Consider the following 23,366-nt stretch of genomic DNA (forward strand, 5'->3'; position numbering starts at 1 on the left):
AACCTTATGCAAAATCTCTACTTTAGTACGCATCCACCTGTGTGGAGTTTGCATGTTCTCTCCGTGCCTGCGCGGGTTTTCTCCGGGTACTCCAGTTTCCTCCCACATCCCAAAAACATGCATGATCGGCTGATTGAGGACTCTAAATTGTCCGTAAGTGTGAGTGCGTGTGCGGTTGGTTGTTCGCCTCTGTGTGCCCTGCAATTGGCTGGCAACCGGTTCAGGGTGTCCCCCTTCTACTGCCTGTCTGCTGGGATAGGCTCCAGCACGCCCGCGACCTCTGTGGGGAAAAGCGGTATGAAAGATGGATGTGTGGATAATTATTTTTCCAGGCCATCCTTTCTGTCTTGCAGCTATTTGTGAACGTGGATTCAGTTCCAACGATCGCCACAAGAGGTCAACATTAAGCTCGAGATTCGCTTCCACAACAGCCGACCAGCCGTGACGAGACAAGCACAGTCACCGTGGAAGTCGGGCAGGGATGGCGTCTCTGCTCCAGCCAGATAGCGTCGTCTATCTGATTCGCGGAGAGAAAAAGATCCGGGCTCCTCTGTCCCAGCTGTATTACTGTCGTTATTGCAGTGAGCTACGATCCCTAGAATGTGTGTCTCACGAGGTACGTTATGTGATTTTATCCTTTAATTTTGACACGCTAGCCTTTTAGCTTATTTTCTTTAAAGTCAGTGGCTCTGTGATATTAGCTGGTTTGCTACCCGTCGATATGACAGATAGGCAGGGTCAAATGTATAGATTGGCTGTGCGACCTGCCAGTCACTGATTGTAAAACAATCCTGTCATTTGATTGGCTTTGTGTGTGTTTAACTTCCGTATATAGTCCTAGCGCTAGCGTCGATGGGCGTTAAAGCTGCCTAGCCTAGCATTCGCTAACTGTTAATCGTTGACAAGTTCATGAATGTTACCGAAAACTTGCTGCAATCATTTATAGTATTTCATGCCACAGCCAGCTGCTATATGATATGTCAATGCATTTTAATTTAGACACCAATACAAACACCACGCCCAGAAAGGCCAAATTCTGCTTCCGAAACCAAACATTATTTTAAATTTCATCATCGACGTTTCCTTTCACCGGCTTCAGATCGAATTTATGATCAAATTCAAACTATATATTAGTATATGTTCCATTCCACAATGTTCACTGATGTTGCTGCTTTTAGCAAACTTGTGTAACAACATTTTGGAATGTCCGTGATTCCAGAGTAAATAACCGAGTGTTTTTTTTACTCTTAACATTTCGACATACCGCACAAATAACTAGATTTTCATGTCTACTACACAACCGCTCACTGATCAGGTGGACTCCCATTATTGTCCAAGTTGCTTGGAAAACATGCCATCTGCAGAAGCCAAGCTGAAAAAGAACAGGTGAGGTTAACTTGAACTTGACTTCTACATATCTCCAAAGTTGATATTACAGGTGGTGTTTTTACAATACTTCATTGATTTACATCCCTCTACTATTGTAGGTGTGCCAACTGCTTCGACTGCCCATGTTGCATGCACACCCTGTCAACTCGGGCCACCAACATCCCGGCTCCTCTGCCCGATGACCCCACCAAGACGTCAATGAAAAAGGCGTACTACCTGGCCTGTGGCTTCTGCCGCTGGACCTCCAGGGATGTAGGGATGGCTGACAAGTCAGTGGGTGGGTACTGATATAGGATGTATGATATGTGAGACTGTGGCCATGTTTAATGACTACGTCCTGTAATTCTGTGTTTGTTATTTGCAGCCAGCGGTGGGTGGCAAGAGCCTGAGAACTGCCATAATCAGCGAGTATGCTGTCCCATTCCTTCTTTGCAGTCATTTACATTGCCTTGGGATGATCACATGTTTTGATGTGCTGAATAGCTGTCTCTGACAGAATTCTCGGAATAGCTCATAGTGTAACTTTGTACAGTGCAACCTCTGTGGTTGAGCACAATCTGCTGCGGGTGCTGATCGATGGATTGCTTCAGATATAGATGCCGTTTTGTCCATGGGACATAATGGAAATTGAATTAATCGGATCTAGAATGTAATTGTTGCATCGTAAAGCCGTTATTTACTGCAAAGGCAATGATTGATTTCAACATCGCCATTCTTAGCTGCCATACACATATTGAAGAACTATAAAAAAAAACACTATCCATGTTGATGAAGTGTGACCACCATCTAGTGTTGGTGGGGGTAACACATACTTGAATAAAGTGTGAAAAACGACTGAAAACAAAAAAAAGGCCCTGATGTGAATTTCTCTTTATTGCAGATCAACAAGCTGATTGAGTATTACCAGCAATTGGCTCACAGAGAGAAGCAGGAGCGCGACAGGAAGAAGCTGGCCAGGAGAAGACAGTGCATGCCTCTCGCTTTCTCGGTACGCTCTGTCCTCTGTGACAAACGGAGACTCACTTGAATATTCAAGTTTTGGAAATTTGTTAGGCACATCGTATATCAATCAGTATGTCACAGGACCAGGTTGACTAGACCAGTGTTTCCCAACCACTGTGCCGCGGCACACTGGTGTGCCGTGAGAGACGTTCAGCTGTGCCGTGGGACTGTCCAATATTAATTACGGAGCGCATTGTAAACAGGATGGCCAAATCACTGGTCAGTTCGCGCAAGGCCTGGTCAGCCACTTGCTAATCGTGCATGTGTGGAGAATCTTGAGATTTCATATTGTGTCGATATGATTGTATTGCATCGGCACATATTCAGTTTATGTGTGTGTTGCTGTGTGCTTTTGCTAACAGTGACAGACACTATGACGGTTGTGGTGCGTTTGTGGTCCAATGGAAATCAGAGAATGCAGTTCAACCGGAGAACCTGGATTGGTTATTTTTCACATACGTAAAATAAGCAGTCAAGTCGAGACTCCTCGACTGTGATAGCCACTCAGCTGCTGTCAGAACAGCAGAGGGTCTTTAAAAGTGACTTTGTTCTTATTGTTACAATATTTATAGACCTAGTCTAAAACAGTAAACAAAATCACGTTGATTATTTTATTTTAATCACAATCACTTTAAATAGTTTATTTCTTACACCGTCTAAAACCTTTTTAAAAAACTGTCACTTTTATTTAAAAAAAGGAATACAATTTAAAGAATATTTAGTATTTATTTCTATTAAATTATTCGACTCTCCATATATATATATAGGAATAGGACTCTACGTGTTTCGTTGTAATATAACTGATTTTAATATAGGAGCTTAACAGATTTTTGTTGGCGGTGTGCCGCGAGATTTTTTCCAATGAAAAGGTGTGCCATGAATGAAAAAAAGGTTGGGAAACACTGGACTAGACAAAGTGGCACTAAATTGCACAAACATCAGTTTGCCTTGATGCTTAGATTGAGATGTCCTACATGTCTTTTTTGTTTATCCAACTGAGAAAATGCGCTGTGTATTGCTGTCGCACGCCAATTGTTGTTTGCTCATGCATCTTTGTTCTCTCCCCTTTCCTTTGCTAACGCACCCTGGTATTTTATTTTTGATCCCCCCCCCCTTCCAGCAACACACTATTCATGTGGTGGTGAGTTCTATTTGGATAGTTGTAGTTTAGTATGTACTGTAGTCTTGATATCTTAATTGTTGTGTCTGACCTCACAGATCACATGAATGCCCCTGCGGTGAAATGCACAACGGAGCCTTTTTTGTGTGAGGTTAGCAGGGGAGAAGAAACGCATTAGTATATTAATCTTGCACATTTATATTAAAAAGAAGAGTATAGGTTGCTTCCCAAAACAATTGACATCATATGATGAAATATTGAATAACTGTGCAATTATAGCTAATAGGCAAATAAAGTTACCGTAATTGCCGGACTATAAACCGCACCGGATTATCTGCCGCACCAGCTAAAATTCAGGGATATTTCAGGTTTTTTTCTTACATAAGCCTCACCGGACTATAAGCCGCACGTGCACACGAGTTTTTTACAAAGAAAGACAGTACATAGAAAGCCTTTTTAACGTTTTAATAACATACTTGAACATGTCTTTCTAAACATTGCCTGTGACGCAGCAGTAGTACCGCAGCAACGCGGAAGTGTGCACACGAGTTATTAGCAAAGAAAGACTGGACACAGAAAGTTTTTTTAAAGCTTTAATAACATACCTTAACATTTCTTTCCAAACACTGCCTGTGACGCGGCAGTAATACCGCAGCAACACGGAAGTAACACAGCAAAGTCACTGAGACGCGGCGGTAACACAGCAGCAACACGGTAGCACAGCACTAACATGGCTGGTTAAAAAAAACATACCAATAAAAGTAAAAAAAAGAGCCGTCTTCATCTTCCTCCTGTGCACTGAAACCATCGAAGTCTTCCTCCTTAGTGTCCGATTGGAATAGCGTTAGATATCCTTCGCCTCACACTTTCTCAGTCTCTCGTTCGTCGTCGGTTTTATGCATTTCTTCGAGTGTGAAGAGGGTCTGTTCATGCTAATCTTATTCATGCACAAAGCGCTAAATTACATTAAACTAGCGAGCGACACGTATAGCTTAAAAGCGGCATCATATGCATTTCTTTTGTCCCCCATAATGACGGTTTGTGTATAAAAGCTTCCTGTCTTTGTGTGAATGCGGGTGTGTGCGTGATGCGCGAGACGATCACGTCTTCTTCGGCGCATTATCTCTTCTTCGTCTGTCTCGCTCTTGCTTCCTGCTAGAGCGCCCCCTGGAGACCGGAGGCCGTAAAAATCCATAAGTACGCTCCAGAGTAGACACGAGATAATGTCATCAACATCGACTGCCTTTGGCTTAAAAGCGGCATCATATGCATTTCTTTTGTCCCCCATGATGACGGTTTGTGTATAAAGGCTTCCTTTCAGTAATGTCCGACTTGATCGCGTTCTGCGTGATGCGCGAAATGTAAACACAAACTAGCACGTCTTCTTCGGCGCATTATCTCTTCTTCGCCTGTCTCGCTCTTGCTTCCTGCTAGAGCGCCCCCTGGAGGCCGGAGGCCGTAAAAATCCATAAGTACGCCGCGCCGCCGTTTAAGGTTCAAAGTAAACTTCTGAATAAAATGCATTAAAAGTTCACATTCATTACAACTTGTTTTTGGTGAGAAAAATGAATTGAATGAAGAATTTAATTTAAATGCTGATTGATTGGGTTTCAATACAATGCAGATGGGCCAAACAGCGCCACTGCTTTGTGTAATCTCTGAGTGACATGGCAGAGTAAGTGAAAGGGTTTAGAGCACAGGTGTCAAACTCAAGGCCCGGGGGCCAGATACGGCCCGCCACATCATTCTATGTGGCCCGCGAAGACAAATTGTGCATCAAATTCGTGTGTCATTACTAGAATTGCAAATTGTCTTCACTTTTAATATCTTTTTTTGAAATATTTGACCAGTTTTTACTTGTCTGATTTGAAAACGAGTTATTTGTCAGTTTGTTTTGTAGCTTTTACTGTATACAATAGTGTTAAGAGTAAAAGTGATCAAGTCATCACAAAAATCACAAAAAAAATCGTATATAAGCCGCACCTGACTCTAAGCCGCATGGTCCAAAATTTTGGAAAAAAGTCGCGGCTTATAGTCCGGAAATTACGGTACATGTAATGGTGAAAAACTAAATATTTATAAAAGAAATTCCAAAAACATTCAGACAAGAGATTTTCTAATCTCTTTCTTAAAGCATCAGTCATTCGACAGGTGCATTGTGTATTATCTTCCCTCTTTGTCTTTGATTTTTTTGCGCCAAGTTCAAATCTGTCATATTGATGTATTTTGGTTGATTGATTGATAGAACTTTATTTATCCCACAGTGGGGAAATTTTCTTGTCTCAGCAGCATACAAGAGTGCAAGAATACAAGAAACAAGTGCCAAATGAAGGAAAATTTAAAACAGTAAACTTCAGCTTTTTTAAATACATCTATTTAAAATTGTAGATGGTTTGAGTGAGCTGAAATGATTTCTATGTTACAACCATGTACAACTTAATATGAAAACATACAATACGCATATAATACAACAATTTCAGCTTGAATTCTCTCCTGCTATCCTCAGCAGAAAGGTGTTTGTCTCTCACGATATAAATGAATTGCCTCTGACATTTTTGTTTGTCTTGACAGCTGTTCTCCATGTTGTCCATCTTTTTGGTTACTGTACACATCACCTTCTGTTAAAAACAATCCGTAGAAGGGGGAAAAAAAACATCACTGTAGATTAAGCACTACTCGTGTTGAATAGACCGGCTGTATGACCCCGTTCTTTCACGGTCATGTAGGAAAAGTATGGCCTTGGAACACGACTGCAGCGGCAGAGGTCTGGAGCGCCCATTTCCACTCTGGCGGGTCTTTCGTGAGTTACATTTTTCACAGTCAACTTGATTAAATGTTGTGACTTGAAAGGGCCACTTTCTGATTTGCATATTGACAGCGGTTTGGCACCCTCCGTTTCATTATATCACACTTACAGAGTGACACTTCTTTCCCATCTTTTGTATGATAATGAATAATTGCCTTAGTGGTAAAAGGAAAAGTCATTAGGACAGGGATGGATGGAGGTTGGCAATATTGATGGCTGGCCATGTTTCTTTGCAGCCTTAAAGAGGGGGAGGACCAGCGAGAGATCACCATCGAGCCTGCCCAGGCTGTTGATGAGGTGGAGCCTCTGCCTGAAGATTGCTACACAAGGCCCATCTGCTTGCCAGAGGGTAAGCCATCTACTCGATAATCTTTGGACACTTTTCTGATTGCTTTAATCAAAGGTATTGTCAATTAATGTTAGTTGGATCTACTGCAAGAAGCTTAAGGTTTGCTATAATGAAAGTTTGGAGGCAGTCAGCCTTGCTCAATAGCCAGCTGCAAAATAGTAAAAAATGGTCAGTGATCTGCAAAATAGTAAAACATGGTCAGTGATATTCCTGTCCAACAATTTTGACTGTTTAATCTGTCATTTAGTTTTATTAATCATATACTGTGCGAATCATATTTCCACTATTCTCATGATACTAATTTGCTACAAGAGATCTTTTCTAACCCTAAATCCAGGCACTCATTTACCATCTAAAAATCTGGAACACCATAAAACAAATATGTTAAAGTGGCATCATTATTGAATAAATAATGGTGGTTGGGAATCACGGTATTGTACTGTATGGGGATGTTCAAAATCGCAAATTATTTTCAGACCAATACCAATAATAATCACTCTTGAGTACTCACCGATACTGATACCAAGTATCACTAGCACTGGTACTGTGGATACATAAAAATTTGAAGTAACGCATTGACAGGTAATTGCGAGCAAAGACCTTTCTGTCTCTCCGGTGCACATTATTCATCGATGTGTTAAATGGATATTGACATTCTTCATGAGTTAAAGTTCCTTGAATTAAGACACAATCTGGTACATATACTCACCCACTGCTAGTACGCTACACAAAAATGTATTCATCATTCAAGTGATTACTTCTTTGCAGTGACCCGGTTGCGCCAGCGCCTCCTCCAGCCGGACTTCCAGCCTGCAGGAGCCTCGCAGCTGCACCCGCGGCACAAACATCTGCTAATGAAGCGCTCGCTGCGCTGCAGGGTCAGTCCAGCAACACACTCATTCAATAATTTATATCCCATATTTAGATGGATTTAACTTGTTCATTTTTTTTCCTTTCAGAAATGCGAGCACAACCTGAGCAAACCCGAATTCAATCCAACTTCAATCAAGTTTAAGATTCAACTGGTTGCTGTGTGAGTGTCGATCATCGCACATTCACCTTCAACATTCGAAGGCTGCAGCATTTTTTTGTTGTTATAAATTTGTGCCTAATGTGCCTGGTACATGTTGGCAGCAGTGCAGCACATCAGTTCTGGAATGATTTGGGAAAATGTTACAAATATCGATATATTTTTAGTAATCAGATGTACATATAATCAGAAATTACCGGTGTTTTTCTTTGTTGCTTCTTTGTCTTTGTTATGGTGATTTTTATGTATTCAAGAAATGCTCTCATTTGCAGTTTTACCCCTGGGGGATGTAATATTAATTATTTATTTTGATCGCTTTCAATGAGCGTTTATAGTGTTTCTTGTTTTTCATTTTGCGCTTAAAATGAAACATCTTTGGATGCTTTTTTATTATTGTTTGTAATGAACTGTAAATTTAGTCCTGCCTTTCTCTTCTGTAGGAGCTACATCCCTGAAGTGAGAATTATGTCCATTCCAAATCTGCGCCACTTGAAGGTGAGTCTGTCTAGTTAGATGCTAGAAGGTGAGTCTGTCTAGTTAGATGCTAGAAAAGGGATAATCATCAAATATGTTGCACTTGTATTCATTATTTATTCTCTTCATATTTTTGTTATGGCACTGCAGAAGTGTGATTTGGTCATATACCGTATTTTCCGGACTATAAGTCGCTCCGGAGTATAAGTCGCGCCAGCCATAAAATGCCCCAAAAAGTGAAAAAAAACTTATAAGTCGCTCCGGAGTATAAGTCGCATTTTAGGGGGCAATTTATTCGACAAAATCCCACACCAAAAACAGTCATGAACGAGCAACAACAGGCTAAACGATAGCAACAACAGGCTAAACGATAGGTATGCTAACGTGACAAACACAAAGAGCTGAGAACGAGCCTGACGTAACATATAGAGTGATTAAGGACAACTATTACATGAATAACATGTTTATAAAACCATCGGTGTCACTCCAATTCATTAAATCCATCGATCTTTCGATACGATAACAACAGGCTAAACGATACGTATGCTAACGTGACAAACACAAACGAGGAGCTGAGAACGGGCCTGACGTAACATATAGAGTGATTCAGGACAACTATTACATAAATAACATGTTTATAAAATCATCGGTGTCACTCCAATTCATTAAATCCATCGATCGTTCGATATGATAGCAACAGGCTAAACGATAGGTATGCTAACGTGACAAACACAAACGAAGAGCTGAGAATGGGCCTGACGTAACATGTAGAGTTATTAAAGAAAACGATTACATGAATAACACGTTTATAAAATCATCTGTGTCACTCCAATTCATTAAATCCATCGATCGTTCTTTGTCAACAATGGGTGCGCGCGGCTGAGGGCGCTTGCACTTCAAAATATTCCACAGGCTCATATAACGATAGCTAAACTATATTTCAAATAACTACAATATAAGCAATAATATTATCAAACCATCCGTGCACTTTAAATCCATTAAATCCATCGATCAAATTCCTCGTCCTTTGTCAACATCGCCGCGCGTGCGCCCTGACGTCAGCCTCGTCTTTATTCCACAGATCCAGTATATAACTATATTGTAGCGTTAACAAAGTACAAGGATAGACGTGGGTTTGGTAAACGGCTCTTTATTAAACAAAACAAACTTCCAAGCGTGTGGCGGCGTGGACTTCCAGACACGAGAGCTCCATGGCATAGGACCGGGCGTGCGTAATGGCCATGTCCGAGCCCCATGCACCGTTCGCGGACAGCCACTCGGCCGAGCGCCGGCCCCCGACTCAGTAGAGTAGGACCGGGCGTGCATAAAAGCCATAATAGTTTTTCAAACCTCCTATGTCACTCCAAATCCTTAACTCCTTCAAACTCTTTGTCCTTAGTGTCACTTAGAAATGATCACCGCTAACGATGCCGGTAGACCTTACGTGGGTACGTTTGTCCTTTATATAAACAACCGCCGCGCCGCGCCACTGACATCACTTGAAATTCTAATTACAGTAATGCGTTGGTACATCACGGTTCTCCAAACTTTCTTTCTGCTGCTCGATTACTGTTTTCAGCTGCATATTTTACAACTTGAAGTTTGTAACCTGCAAAATATGAGTTTATTTTTGGTGCCATCTTTCTTAAGCCCACCCAGTTGATGAGTCACGGCCAACGGTGAAATTTAGAGCGCCCTCATCCAGTTTCGTCTGAAAATATCTTTTTTTTCAGATGTAGTTTTTTGTTTTGTTTATTTGGTTGTTTTATCAAAGTCAAAGTCTGCTTTATTGTTGATTTTTTTTTTCATTTTTTTTTTTCATATACCAAGACACACAAAGAGATTGAAATTACGTTCCCACTATCCCTCGGTGAGATAGTACACATATGCATACAAGTAACACAAAAAAAAACAAGAAGGCACAAACAATGAATAAATAAGAGTGTTGAATAAATGATAAGTAAACAAATAATAATAAATAATAATAATAAATATAAGAGGAGCAAAAATGGAGCAAGTGTACATACAGCAGACAGTGGACTTGGATATGGTGCTATTAAGTGTTAATTGCTTTATTTGATGTTTTCTCTATTTTTTATGTTTTGAATATGTTCAAGATAAAGATATAAAAGCATGTGAAGTGATCAACTATACTAAAAATAACACAGGAAGTGGTCAACTATACTTGTAAGTAAGTGATGTCTTAAAGGGCTAGAGACACCGGTATATGTATAAATCGGTTTCAGTTAGCTTATGGGCTTATAAATATAAATTGACGCTCGAAACAACGAAAAGGAAGCTGTTTCTCTGAAAAATATAATTAGAATTTGCCGCACAGACGAGTTTGACTGCACCGAGCCGCCAGCCGGAAGTGACGTCTCATGACGTCTCAAATTGTACGCGTTTAGCTTCAGTGAATGTAAACAAAAAGAGAAGAGGGGCCAGCGCGGAGACGTCGGGCCAGGTTTGCGGCCAACCCAGCTCGCCTAGCCGTGCCTTCCATTATCCTGGCGTACGTTCGTTCGCGGGACGACAAGATGGGTTGAGTTCGCCTGATAGGATCCACGAACCGGACAGTGCGTGCCTGCTGTGTGCTCGTGTTCACAGTGGCCTGGTTGACTGTCATCTTTCCGGACTCTGCTGTGCATCGGGAGCGGCTAGCGTGCTATCACTCTTATTGTTCATCTTCTCGTTTTAATTTTCCCGTGTTGTTTACTTGTATGTGCGTTGTGAACTCTGTCTTGTCACCCTGGGATAGTGAGAAACGTAATTTCGATCTCTTTGTGTGTCTTGACATGCGGAGGAATTGACAATAAAGGAGACTTTGAGACTTTGACTTTGAAAAGTATGTCGAAGCGTGACGGGAAGGGCACAATTCAGAAAACGTGCTCAGCTCGTCGAAAAAATGCGATTTAAGAAATAAAATTAAAAATGCGCCTAAAACCTAAACCAAACGCTGCAGATGTTCATTTCTCCATGCGCAGTGGTCAACTCGGCATTCTACTCTTTTTACTATGCCAACCTAACCACAGTGACGGGAGAGGCACAATTCAGAAAACGTGCTCAGCTCGTCGAGAAAATGCGATTTAAGCAATAAAATTAAAAATGCTTATAAAACCTAAACCAAACGTTGCAGGTGGTCATGTCTTCATGTGCCGAGATCAACTCGGCACTCTAAAGCCCCCAAGAGCACTTTTTACTATGCCAACCTAACCAGAGTGACGGGAGGGGCACAATTCAGAAAATGTGCTCAGCTCAGCCCAAGTGAACGGCTAGATTCATCATATTCTGCGTCAAAAGAGGTTTCTGAATCGGATAAAATGATGCTAATATTGCCGCTAGAAACGGAGCTGTCGCTATCATCTGCCATGTTGTTTGGGTTTGTTGACATCCAGATGTACAACTTGTGACGTCACAATAATGGCGCCGCCAGTTTGGCTTCGTGCGGGACCCGATCGATGAACTGGCATTTCATTTCAGCTTTATTCTTAGTAATCGGTGTCCATTTTTAATTTCCAATGCGGCAAATGTGTTCACTTTATACATTCTATCAAATTCCGTTCTAATTGAAAAAAAAAAAGGATGTCCCTAGCCCTTTAATGATCAAGTAAAAATTTGTGAAAAAAAAACATATATAAGTCGCTCCTGAGTATAAGTCGGCCCCCCACCCAAACTATGAAAAAAAACCCGCGATTTATAGTCCGGAAATTACGGTACTTGTAGGTTTACAAAATGTCTCAAACGAGCAGATGTCCATCAGATCTCCAGGAAAAGCATTGCTGGTTCTATTGATGTGAGCTGAAAGTTTTGCTTTCTTATCTCTGTAGGAGAGTCAAGTGCTGCTGACTCTGACCAACCCAGTGGAGAGCGTCACCCACGTCACACTGGTTTCTTGTGACGAGGACGATCCCGATGACATCAACAGTACTGCAGAGGTATGACCTCTATCATGTACTTAAATGAAATTACATGGCTGCAATGCATTTGAGTTATTACTTTTATTGTGTACCACCTTTTAAATATACATTATTTAGGGTAAAATCCAAATTAAGACACGAAAAACATACAAATGCAGCAGCCAGCAGTGATAAACTGATGTGTCTTTGCAGGCATGTTTTGGTTAATTGGCCCCATTGGCCTCAAGTGAAATACCATTAGCAGTCAGCAGTGGTTTTGGAAAATGCTGCAGTCGAGGGCTACCTGGCCAAGTGAGCAACTGTGGGGAAGAAAAATTGTTGTTTGTCTTTCATTGCCGCTTTGGGATCACATTTGCCGGGCTAATCCCAACATTCGTTGGTCGTTTGTATTCAGGGCTTTCTCATCTCAGCATCTTGTGCGTGTTTTTCCTGCTAACGGAGCAGGGGTGCCATTGAAATGAAGTATAACTGCAGTTCCGGGTCTCTCTGGCACTGATGCACAAAATTTACACATTCTGTAATAGTGGTGCAATGGCTGTTTGTGGAGGCGAGGAAAATGGCAGATATTTGTTCCTTAAGGTAGTATCGAGGAAATTTAGCATGGTGGAAAGTAGTCACGATGTTTTAACTGTCGAGAAACAAATACAGACAGTGTGGTTACAAATTGGGGATGAACAATTCATCACATTCCAATTTAAATCGCAGTATAGCAGAAGGTAATTTTCCAATTGCAATAGCAGCAACTTCAGAGTTTTTTTTTTTTTTTTAATATGTATGTTTTATTTTTGCTTTTATATCGTGTTTTGATTGCTTCAGCTCCAAAATGCAGCCCCCAGTCTTGCATGCATGGTTTCATGAAAAATGAAGTGAAAGTGATGAAGCCACAGATTTGTTTGCATTATTGTTGTATTCTGATTTGATTTGCTAATTTATGTTTATACAAACGTGTTAAGATTTTGTGAAGTAGTCGCAGTGATCACTTTAAGGGGAAGTCATGTATATAAAAAAAAAAAAAAAAGCGGAAACATTGCTAAACGTGTATGGTTGGGGGGCATTGAGAAGTTGGTAGTGTAGCCACTGCATGTTGAAAACAATAAAACATTGTTTAAAAACTGCTTTGAATTTGAGCCAGTGCTGCCATGTCACGTTGGCTATCTGGACCTGGCAGTATTTGTCTCACAGGGAAGTCAGATCCAGTTTGAGCTCCATTTGTAAGCTGTCACAGGCACAATGACCAGAGTTGTGATTCCATCCGGCGACGGTCCACTGAGCCGCATGTTGCCAGAGGCCTTACCGAGGCCGGGCCCGGCCCAGCCCACACAACAGCCTGTTTGTCTTGGCCTCTTTTAATGATGAATTCACTGGCGCTGACTAGATAAGTCCGAGCTCGTGGCCAAAACAAGAGCTTGACCTATTTCCAGGCACATTGCGGCCAAAGTGAGCGTGCACTCATCTCTCTGCTTCATTTGGTATTCAAACACCTGGAGGGACTCATGCTCGACTTCCATTGACCGGGCCTTCCAAAAATAAAGGCTAAGAGGTGGAGGGAAGGGAAATTGGCTCACCTCTCGGTGTGACATGTTGACCTGTGCGCTTTACTTGTTTGCTAGTGACTCACTGGGGGAAATGTTCGTTTTGCACAATTATGCCACAGCAACTTCAGTCAAAACATTCCCTAATGCCGCACACCGGTAGTTTTCTGTTTGGAAGTCAACTTCACTTCACAGTAACTTCCCAAAGATATTTTTCTTCTTGTTTTCCTTACCTGTGTCCTTTCAAACCAAGTGTAGCAAAAAGTCAAAGGAAAAGGCGAGACGCGTGCAGACTTAATCACGTAGTGCTGCTGGCTGGAAATAGGTCGATAGAAGTGCTTTTTTTTTTGCTCCTTGGTGGAAGACAACAAAAGGTGCGGCAGACATTAATAGAATCCACACACAGTTCAGCTCTGCCGTGGTGAGCTGATGCTTTCGTGATATGCTGATGTCACATAGGATGACGGTTAGAACTTGAAGAGGCAAGGTAAGAGCATTTGGTTGGTGTTTATCTTGAAGGTCATCGTGCCTCGCAAGGAGCTAGTGTTGGCAGGGAAGGATGCTGCCGCTGAGTATGATGAATTGGCCGAACCGCAGGACTTCCAGGATGACCCGGAGTAAGTATCTCACACATTTACACACACGCTTTGAGAATTCCAACTGCCGGCCAACTCTGCATCTGCTCTCCTCCTCCAGCATTGTTGCCTTCAGAAAATCCAACAAGATTGGTTTCTTCATCAAAGTGATCCCACGCAAAGAGGATGACACCGATGTGACCGTTTCATTTAAGATCCGTCACGACTTTCGGGACCTCGCCGCTCCCGTCAGGCCGAGTGAGGAGGGGGGCACTGACGGCGCCGCCAAGGCGATTTGGCTGACGCACCACGTCGAGCTGAGTCTCGGGCCGCTAGTCCCCTGAACGCCCGCAAACTTTCAAACCTAACGTTCCAAACTATTTCTTATTTCAGGCGTCTGTAACCCCTCTGTTCACCCATTTCTTTATTTTGCAGTTTTGACCTTTGACGAATTACAACATGCAGTTCAGCCTATATTACTAGACGAGTACAAACAGATAAGAGCATCATGTCCAATTAGAATTCAGTAGTCCCGTACTATAAAATGTCAGTATCATGGGGGACTCGTAGTTGACTACACAGTCTTTGCTGCTGCAATATTTTCCCCTCATCCCCTCCCTTCAAGCTTATTTTGTATTCTAGTTCAAAGCAACCGTTTGTCCTGAAGCTCTTTGCAGTTATGATGAAATGCATAAAACAGCAGCAGCAAGAAATTTACTTGAAACTTGGCCGGATAAAAGATGAGCAGAAGAAGAGATCCAATCAGAACAATCCATATCACTGCTCGCACACGCGCGCGCCTGTAGCTTACTCAATAGCGTTGCACTAACCCGCATGGATCATCTATAATAAATATTACAACTGTCATTGCACACATGCTGCTGCACTCCACTTTGTTCTTTGGCGAATCGAGAATTAACTGTTGACACTACAAGAAGCTCTGTACTTGACTGTAACGACTCTTCTTTTTGAACTGTACTGTTTGATTAGCCGTCTTAGTGTTGTAAGCTGCTGTCACTTTCGGTTCCAATTTGTAGCCTTGGTAAAATGAAGAGGAAAAAACAACCAAGTAATCTTATCTATTACCTAATAAAGGTTATCCTGCAACATACCAGTGTTTTTGTGTACTAACATGTACAAATTGAACCTTTTGGGGCTACAAAGCCTGTTGCTTGAAAAGAAAAATATCAGAAGTGCTGCTGCACAATACTTTTTTATTTTAAATCTATATTTCAAGGTAGTCTTCAGGGTTGACTCAGTATTCTGTACAAATCACATGAATTGTTATCCACAACAACTCAGTGTCAATTAGCCAAACTGCATGAGCAAGAAATATAATACTTTATAAAACATATTCCACAGATAACTAAGTCTTGAATTAGAATTGTTCCGATCTCTTTTTTTCTCGTTAAGTGTTCGAGCTCCGTGTGCTGATATAATTCTTAAGGGTATTTATACCTTGTTTTAACACCAGATGTCGCTGCAGGCCGTCTTTTATTTCAATGCAAGATGGTTAGGTCAGAGGGCACTTTCCTCATCATATACTGTGCTCCAATAGACCTGCTTGAAGAGTGTTCATGATGTCTGTCCGATGCAGTTAGAGGACAACAAACATCTGCGCTGCAATGTTAACAAGAAGCCAAGCAAGACGAAACGTTATCTGGAGATGAAATATCGTCGCCAACACTGGGTTTTGATGGAAAAATGCTATTTTACACACGGGACAGCTTATAAGGAATAAGGCAGGTTCAGTTATTCGACGCAGGTCTGCTCTGTAAACAGATCCTCTCCATCTGGGTAATAAAGCAATGATTTTCTTTTATCTTCAGCAGACATAAACAGCTTAGAGGAGCGACTATACAGCGCCCCTGAAAATGAGGTAATAAAATCGTCACAGAGTGAATCCGTGCCACAGAAACGGTCCAGGCGCCCATTAAAAGTCACTAACTGAATTCTAGTGCTCTTCTAAATCAGCCTGCACTGGTTGAGTCCTCTTGATTGGAATGCAAATCCTATATTAGATTGAGAACAGATGGACACACTTAGAAATGCTAAGATATACATAGCTGTAATTCAGTTGAGATAAAATCTTTTTTGAAATGATCCACTCATGACTATAATCACAAGATTACATTACAGACACATAAATAAATGAAGCTCTGCAAAAGTGGGAGAGTGAGGTCCCACAGTAAGTACAGTGGAGCCTCGGTTTTCGAAGGTCCCGGTTCTCGAACAAATCGGTATTCGAACAAAAAATTTGAGATTTGTTTGCTTCGGATGTCGGACGAAATTCGGTTGTCGAACCTCGCGAGATGAGCCGAGAGGACCCGCATGCCAACTGACTCCGTTCGTTATGTTCTCGTTACTCTGAGGATTGCATCAACTCTAATCATGCCTCCAAAGGAAGCAAGTGGGAGCAGTAAAGCCATCCTAAAACACAAAGACGCTCCTAAAGCAATGCGACACTGAGTGATGATGATCAAAACTCGCAATACTGCTGGTAGTCGGAGCTAATTATTGTTTGAGAATATGATACTTACGGTTATTGTTGTACAATGTATAATTTTGCGTGTAACATGGACAGTGTGATGTTTATAACGGGTCCTCTGTACCCGGAAGTAGTAGACAGTGAGCGGGAGTTTTGCCGGGTCTTGACTGGAACTGCCGCTGTTGTGCTGTGTGTTTCAGTAAATGTATTATTTTGACAACAAACTCCGCATACGTGGAGTGATTTTCGTCCATGCGTGCGACACTCGCACACCTATGGGCAATTTGGAGCGCCCAATTGGCAGTTTTTGGGATGTGGGGGGGAAGCCGGATAAAAGCCACGCAGACACAGGGAGAACATGCAAACTCCACTGGGCCGGAATGGAATCAAACCCACAACCTCTGAACTGTGAAGCAAATGTGCTAACCAGTGTATCACCATGCAGCGTTGATGATGTATATTGTGAGATGATAACATTAGTTTGCGTGTATGTGGTGCGTGTGGGGGAGCGGCAAAGTTATTTTTGGGGTTTGACTGAAAATGTATAGCATTGCATGTCAGTCATTCTATCTCTCTGTCTCTCTTCATGTATCTCTCTCTGGCACACTTTGTAAACTGCTGCCTAATATGATCTCTAAAAACCACTCTGGAGAGAAGAATTCTGTAATCCTCAAATCTGCATAATACTCCTTGCATTAACTCAGGATGCACTTCACATCAACCTGTTTTCTTCATGTTGGCACTTACTGTATGGTAAAGAGCACTGTAAAATGGTCTGCGTACATTTGACAGGGATTTGTAATAAACATCGCAGCTGCGATATTAATGGGCAATATGTTTATTTTATTTGTCTTCTCATTTTCCTTCTGCACTCCTTCGGCTTTTTTTAGTAATGGGGAACAAGCCAACCTCGGCCAGATGTAAAATTCCTCACGGAATCACAAGTGGGACGTTTCCACAATTACATCATGGTCCACACTGCCAGGAAGTCAACCACAGGAGAAGAGCGACACCGGTTGGAAAAAGAAGGGGAAAAAAATCCACAGCTCAAGTGAGGCGTTTAAATCCTCTCCATCTACGTAATTAAAAGACTTGATCTTTAAACCTGAATTTCAATCCCATTCCTCATACACTCAACGTGTCAAGTGGAACGAAAAAGTGTGTGCACTACATTGTTCGGGACATTTTCCACACGAGGACTAGAAGAAGAAAATAAGCGAGAGCTCCGAGCTCTGATTAATCACCACCTCCATTTCTGCTCAGCAGACCATCATTTGCGTCATTAGAGTTCATCATTAACAACGATACGCACCTCGAGGAACGATGGCATATGGGCAAGGCCTTCAAAGCCTGACTCTCGTGTGCTCATTTTCTCCATTTCCTCTCACTTTCACCCTGGCAAAGCATTCCCGAGGCTGGAGGTTGTTTGGAATGTTGACTTTGGACTCCCAGATGTAAAAAGATCACAATCCGCCGAGCGCTGGTCCGCCACCACCGACTACAAGACAAACACTGCACACTCGCTGAGGGCTTTCATTTGTTTTTTTTGCTCAATTGATCACCAGGCGAATTATATGTGTCAATGCCCCGGAGACGAGGTCACTGCCTCAAATTGGAGCCAATTGGCGTCACCAGAGGGAGGAAATTCTGCCTTTGTGCAATCATCTCTTCACTCTGAAGAAATGCAAACTCGGAATGAAATCACAGATTAGGGAGTTAGTCAAATTTAGATTTGGGTAGTTTCAAACCCCAGCACTGCAGTAGTTACTTGATCCTTTTGGTGAAAGTGAATCATATTTTCTCCCATTTTCGTCACCTAAATTTGCGGGCACCCAAAAGCTTTTAAATGCTTGATGTTTACAGAAGTCACTGTCCAGTATGGCAAAACAGAACTTACACACCCATGCCATATACATAACACCGCCTCCACCATGTTTGACATGATGTGGTATGCTTTGGATCACAAGATGTTCCCTTCGGCTATTTTCAGTGTCCCAGAGAGTAAATAATGTCAATCCGTCCTTTTTTTCTATGTTGGTTGAGCTCGACAAGAGATTACATACGCAGTTTCATTACCAATATTGGTCCAACCAAATGTATTATTGTACTGTCTGTTACGGGGGACCTCTGAGTGCAGCCTGTACTATCGAATGAGTTGTTTATTTATACATTATGTACGGTTGTCCCAACCAAAACAGCATGTCAGTTAAATGAGATTATGTACGATTGTCCCAACCAAAACATGTCAGTTAAACGACAGTTGTATTCCTACTTTGTCAGCGAATTCAGCCCCTGTAATTAGAGGTCATTTTCACTATGTGCTATATGTATTGAGTCACTCACACCTCAGCTTGAACTTCCCAGAAGGCTTTGGCCGTCTGTGCGCTGACATATAATTTGACACGTATTTATTTGTATCAACATGCAGAGTGAAATGAGAGTTGCATTGACATTTCGAGCAAAGAGTCATGCATGCAGCTAGCACAGGAAGAGTTTACTTTATCCACACCGAGCAAAGTGTCACGGTCGGGGGTGGAGCATGGAGCAGGACGACCAAGTGCAGCTTGGACCAGGGTTTATTGAAGCAACTCAAAAGGCAAACTGACATGACTTAACAAACAATAACTTGACTGACTGACCGGGACGTGAAACAAGAAGACAGCAGGACATGACGGCATCAAGACAGGACGACAACACCGAACGACAGCAACCAATGATCCGACAGGGAGAGAGGGGCAGACAGGACTTTTATACACGACAGGTAACGAGAGGAAGGTGGGAACAATCACACTGATCATGGGCACACAGGAGGGGAGGGGCGAGCACACAGACAGAAACCAAGACAACAGACACATAGTGGAGCAGTTGGGGACGAGACCTGACACAAAGGACAGTCCTGTGTGATTAACAGAAGTAACTGAATTACATGCCGCACACAATATTCTACCACAAGCCAGCAATAAAACAAGTTCAATAGGAGAGGATTTCAATTAGGGCTCAAATTGTTTTCGGTCCAATTATTTCATTGAAGGTGGCCAAGCCGGGCGCTTCCTGGCCAGCGAGGCACCGCTGGGTGCTGTGTGCTGTGTGCCCCCCCCCCCCCCCCCCCCCCCCCATGAAAGTGAAGACACAGGAGCGAGCCAACTGAGGGCGATCAGCCAAAGCAACAACGGAGACTGAGAGGCCCCACATGACCCACCAACCCCTCGTAAAAAAATCGGTGAGTCCCTCTGGTTGCATCAACAAGCAGCGCTGTGCGCCCACCCAAGAGAGCAAAGTTAAATCAATGCATCAATGTTTATTTGTTTACAGTACAACAGTATGCAATGTTGCACTCAAGGCGATCGTTTGATACGTACTGCACCTCACAATGACACGATTAGATGCAGTTGGAGCAGCATTGCTATGCGAAAATATTTGTACTAGTTGGGGTACAATATGGGGTATTGCCTACAATACGTTACTTGACTCAAATAGGACTATTTTATTAATCAATATGATCATTATTTCAGTTCGACTGAAATTGACATAAACGTGTCAACCCCAGAAAGCAGGTGAAGCTGTGTCATTCGCAATGGGAACTTTGACGTCATTTTTCAGCAACAGCAGAGGGCGGTATAATGTCAAAATGGCTGCCCCCTTTGATTGATGAAAAAGGGTGGATTCATCTGCTCAGTGATTTTTTTCCACCAACACAATATTAATCAGAATGCTCGACTAGACGAAGAACCGCTTATTATAGAGTCCACTTTTGATTTAACTTCTCCACTAACACTATTTTAGTTGAACTTTTTTGCCATTTGAAGCAATTTTCACACCCCCAGAATCAGAAATGGTCATCTTATGTTATCCCTTCTGTTCTATTCTCTTTGTAGTACACGTCAGCCAGACTAAGAGATTCAATATGCGTCAGCCGTCTCATCCGGAATCTGAGGTTTCATTGCTTTTATTTGCATAATGATTCATCTTGCACCCGCAGCAGCCGCAGATGGAGTGATGCAATGATTTTAAAATGTATCGGCGGAATTACCGACTACCCCAAAAGCGCTTATTTACCGAGAGACCGCCAATGTTATGTGAGTGCTTATTTAGCCACACACTGGAGATGCTGGGAGTGTGTTTGTCTGTCAGGATGTCCTCAAATATCACACATGTTGTGTCACTGTTGATGTTTGCTGCCCAAAGGACTTGGATTGCCTGCAGTTTCCTTCGAGTTTGTATACACTGACATCCCTTTTAATTTCCTGTTGATGTGGCTCATAGATTTGGTTTCCTGCTTATGTTTGAAAGATAATCTTGGTGCCAATCCACTAAGTGAGAATTTCTCCATGCCAGCTACTCTTTAAGGGTTTTGCTTTCACAGTCTTGTTGTTTTTATATTAGGTTTTATAGTGTTTGATAGAATGAGGGCATTAAGGGGAGAAAAGTGCAATAGATTTTGGCAAAATGTTGTATATATTGTAACCAACACTTGAAACGACAAGGGCTCTATTTTTTGTGACCGGCATAAATCCTGCGCAGCAGAGGTGGGTTACATTCAATGTTGGTAAATTGGCATCGCAGGCAGATCTGAGAGAGGTAGGGCTGCGCTAGTGTGGGTGTGGTCACAGCTGACTTCAAACATGGTCAGTTAAAGCCACTCAATTCATTCCATTTAATTGCAGTTTGCTAGTCAGTTACTACTTTCAACATGGTGGTAGAAACTAAGGTTATAATCGTTTTGGGGTTTTTCATGATCGTTACGTTTGATTTATTTTTTTACTTTTGTTTTATACATTCATTTACTTCTAACTAATTTTTAGAGCAGATTTGTTAGTTTTTGTTTTTTTAAATGCTTTGTCTTAGGTCCATTTGTATTATTTTTAGTTTGAAAATAATGCTATATATTTATTATTATTATTATTATTATTATTATTATTATTATTATTATTATTATTATTACTTTCCTGTGCAACTTGCGCTATTAAAAGTGGACAAACAGCCAAATGAACAAACAAATGTCCTCTCGCCATGCCTGTGAACAACCATTTGTATCCAATGTACTGATTTTCAGCAGGCCCAATTAGACTCAAGGGCTGTGCACGGGCACCCGAAGCGCACGCAGGCAGTGGTGCTGTCATCGGAGAGCACTCCTCTAAGAATGGATGAGTTTGACCTCTGAGTACTTTACATTTTTTGACCTGCAGCAAGAGACACGCATTCCCAACACAAAGTGTTATGCTAATGATGAGAGAGGGGCCACGGCTACCTTTGTGGTGTCGTATTCATCATTTTCTGATACACTCTGTTTTATTACCTCTTGTCAAGAAGGTTATGCTTTGTTTGGTGTGGGTTTATCTTGTGTCCTTTATACACTTTTTGATATATCAACCTGTATTTATATTCTAACACTTCACTCAGTTTGGAACACAAACTGGAAACTTCCTAATGTATAAGTATATTACTAATGATATTAACAATGAATGGTCTAAGTGCCCAATTTACAAAGTTTTGCCTACGTTGGCCACATGCCATCCCATCAGGCCCTGCCTCTCAAAGACAACACCGCAGCTAACGATCTGCCATCAATTCAAACGTGAAATGTAAATCCTGTTTTCTATTCCTACATTGGCTGTCCTCCTAAATTGCTGAGACTGATTGTCTCCTTTCACAAGGATATGAAAGGTACTGTACAGTGCAATGGATTAAAATCTGAACCCTTCCCAATTACAAGTGGGGTAAAGCAAGGCTGCGTCCTTGCCCCAACTCTCTTTGGCATCTTTTTTTCACTATTGCTACGATATGCCTTCGAGACATCCGAAGAAGGGGTGTACCTGCACACCCGAAGTGATGGCAGCCTATTTAACCTTACCCGCCTTCGAGCAAAAACACACGTGCGCAAAGTTCTCATTCGTGAAATGCTGTTCGCGGATGATGCGGCACTGACATCACATACCGAAGCCGGCCTCCAAGACCTTATAAATGCCTTTGCCCATGCTTGTAGAGAGTTCGGTCTGACAATCAGCATAAAGAAGACGAACATCTTAGCCCAAGGTGTCAGCTCTACCCCTCACATCTCAATTGACGACTGTTGCCTCGATGTGGTCGAAGATTTCACCTACCTTGGCTCCAACATCTCTAACAGTCTCAGCCTCGTCAAAGAGATCGATGTCAGAATCGGCAAGGCCTCATCGGTGCTAGCCCGCCTAGCAAAGAGGGTGTGGGAAAATAGCTCGCTCACCATCAAAACCAAGATCTCAGTGTATCAGGCCTGCGTGCTGAATACACTTCTATATGGGAGCGAGAGCTGGACGCTGTATAGTCATCAGGCACGCAAGTTGAACAGTTTTCACCAGCGCTGTCTAAGGAGAATCCTCAACATCTCATGGCAGGATCACGTTTCCAACAAAGAGGTCTTGACCAGAGCAGGAATTTCCAGCATGTTTGCCATTCTTACAAACAGACGTCTGCGGTGGCTTGGCCATGTATCCCGTATGCAAGATGGTCGACTTCCCAAAGACATATTGTATGGTGAGCTCGCCTCTGGCTCTAGACCACTCGGAAGACCACTTCTCCGCTTCAAAGATGTTTGTAAACGGAGCTTGAAGGAGGGCAACACCGCACCAGCACAATTTGAGACCCTGGCCGCAGATCGCTCAGGGTGGAAAGCCGTTACCAAATCAGTCATCAAGAAAACGGAAGAGA

The 23,366-nt window shown here is 42.2% G+C and overlaps 1 protein-coding gene and 1 long non-coding RNA gene across 3 annotated transcripts; one reads left to right on the forward strand and one right to left on the reverse strand.

Annotated features, from left to right (window-relative positions):
- The first annotated feature begins 408 nt into the window (after positions 1-408).
- dctn4 (dynactin 4) lies at positions 409-15,305 on the forward strand. 2 transcript variants are annotated; one of them, XM_049746429.2, is made up of 14 exons: positions 409-616; positions 1,316-1,386; positions 1,488-1,666; positions 1,754-1,797; positions 2,270-2,377; positions 3,512-3,532; positions 6,238-6,311; positions 6,554-6,666; positions 7,435-7,544; positions 7,626-7,699; positions 8,137-8,191; positions 11,998-12,105; positions 14,139-14,236; positions 14,316-15,305. In XM_049746429.2, exons 1-14 carry the CDS (start codon positions 482-484, stop codon positions 14,536-14,538), a joined length of 1,413 nt encoding a protein of 470 aa, XP_049602386.1. In that variant the 5' UTR covers positions 409-481; the 3' UTR covers positions 14,539-15,305. The 2 variants fall into 2 exon arrangements, with proteins under 2 accessions (XP_049602386.1, XP_049602396.1); XM_049746439.2 differs by lacking the exon at positions 3,512-3,532 and having other exon boundaries at positions 410-616.
- On the reverse strand, positions 15,014-19,213 carry LOC125984710 (uncharacterized). The gene is made up of 2 exons (XR_007487044.2): positions 16,735-19,213; positions 15,014-16,624 (listed from the first exon to the last, which is right to left on the reverse strand). It is a non-coding gene; the product is annotated as an uncharacterized lncRNA (long non-coding RNA).
- Between the last annotated feature and the right edge of the window lie 4,153 nt (positions 19,214-23,366).

This window comes from Syngnathus scovelli, chromosome 1 (assembly GCF_024217435.2).
Source record: "Syngnathus scovelli strain Florida chromosome 1, RoL_Ssco_1.2, whole genome shotgun sequence".
NCBI classification, from domain to species: domain Eukaryota; kingdom Metazoa; phylum Chordata; class Actinopteri; order Syngnathiformes; family Syngnathidae; genus Syngnathus; species Syngnathus scovelli.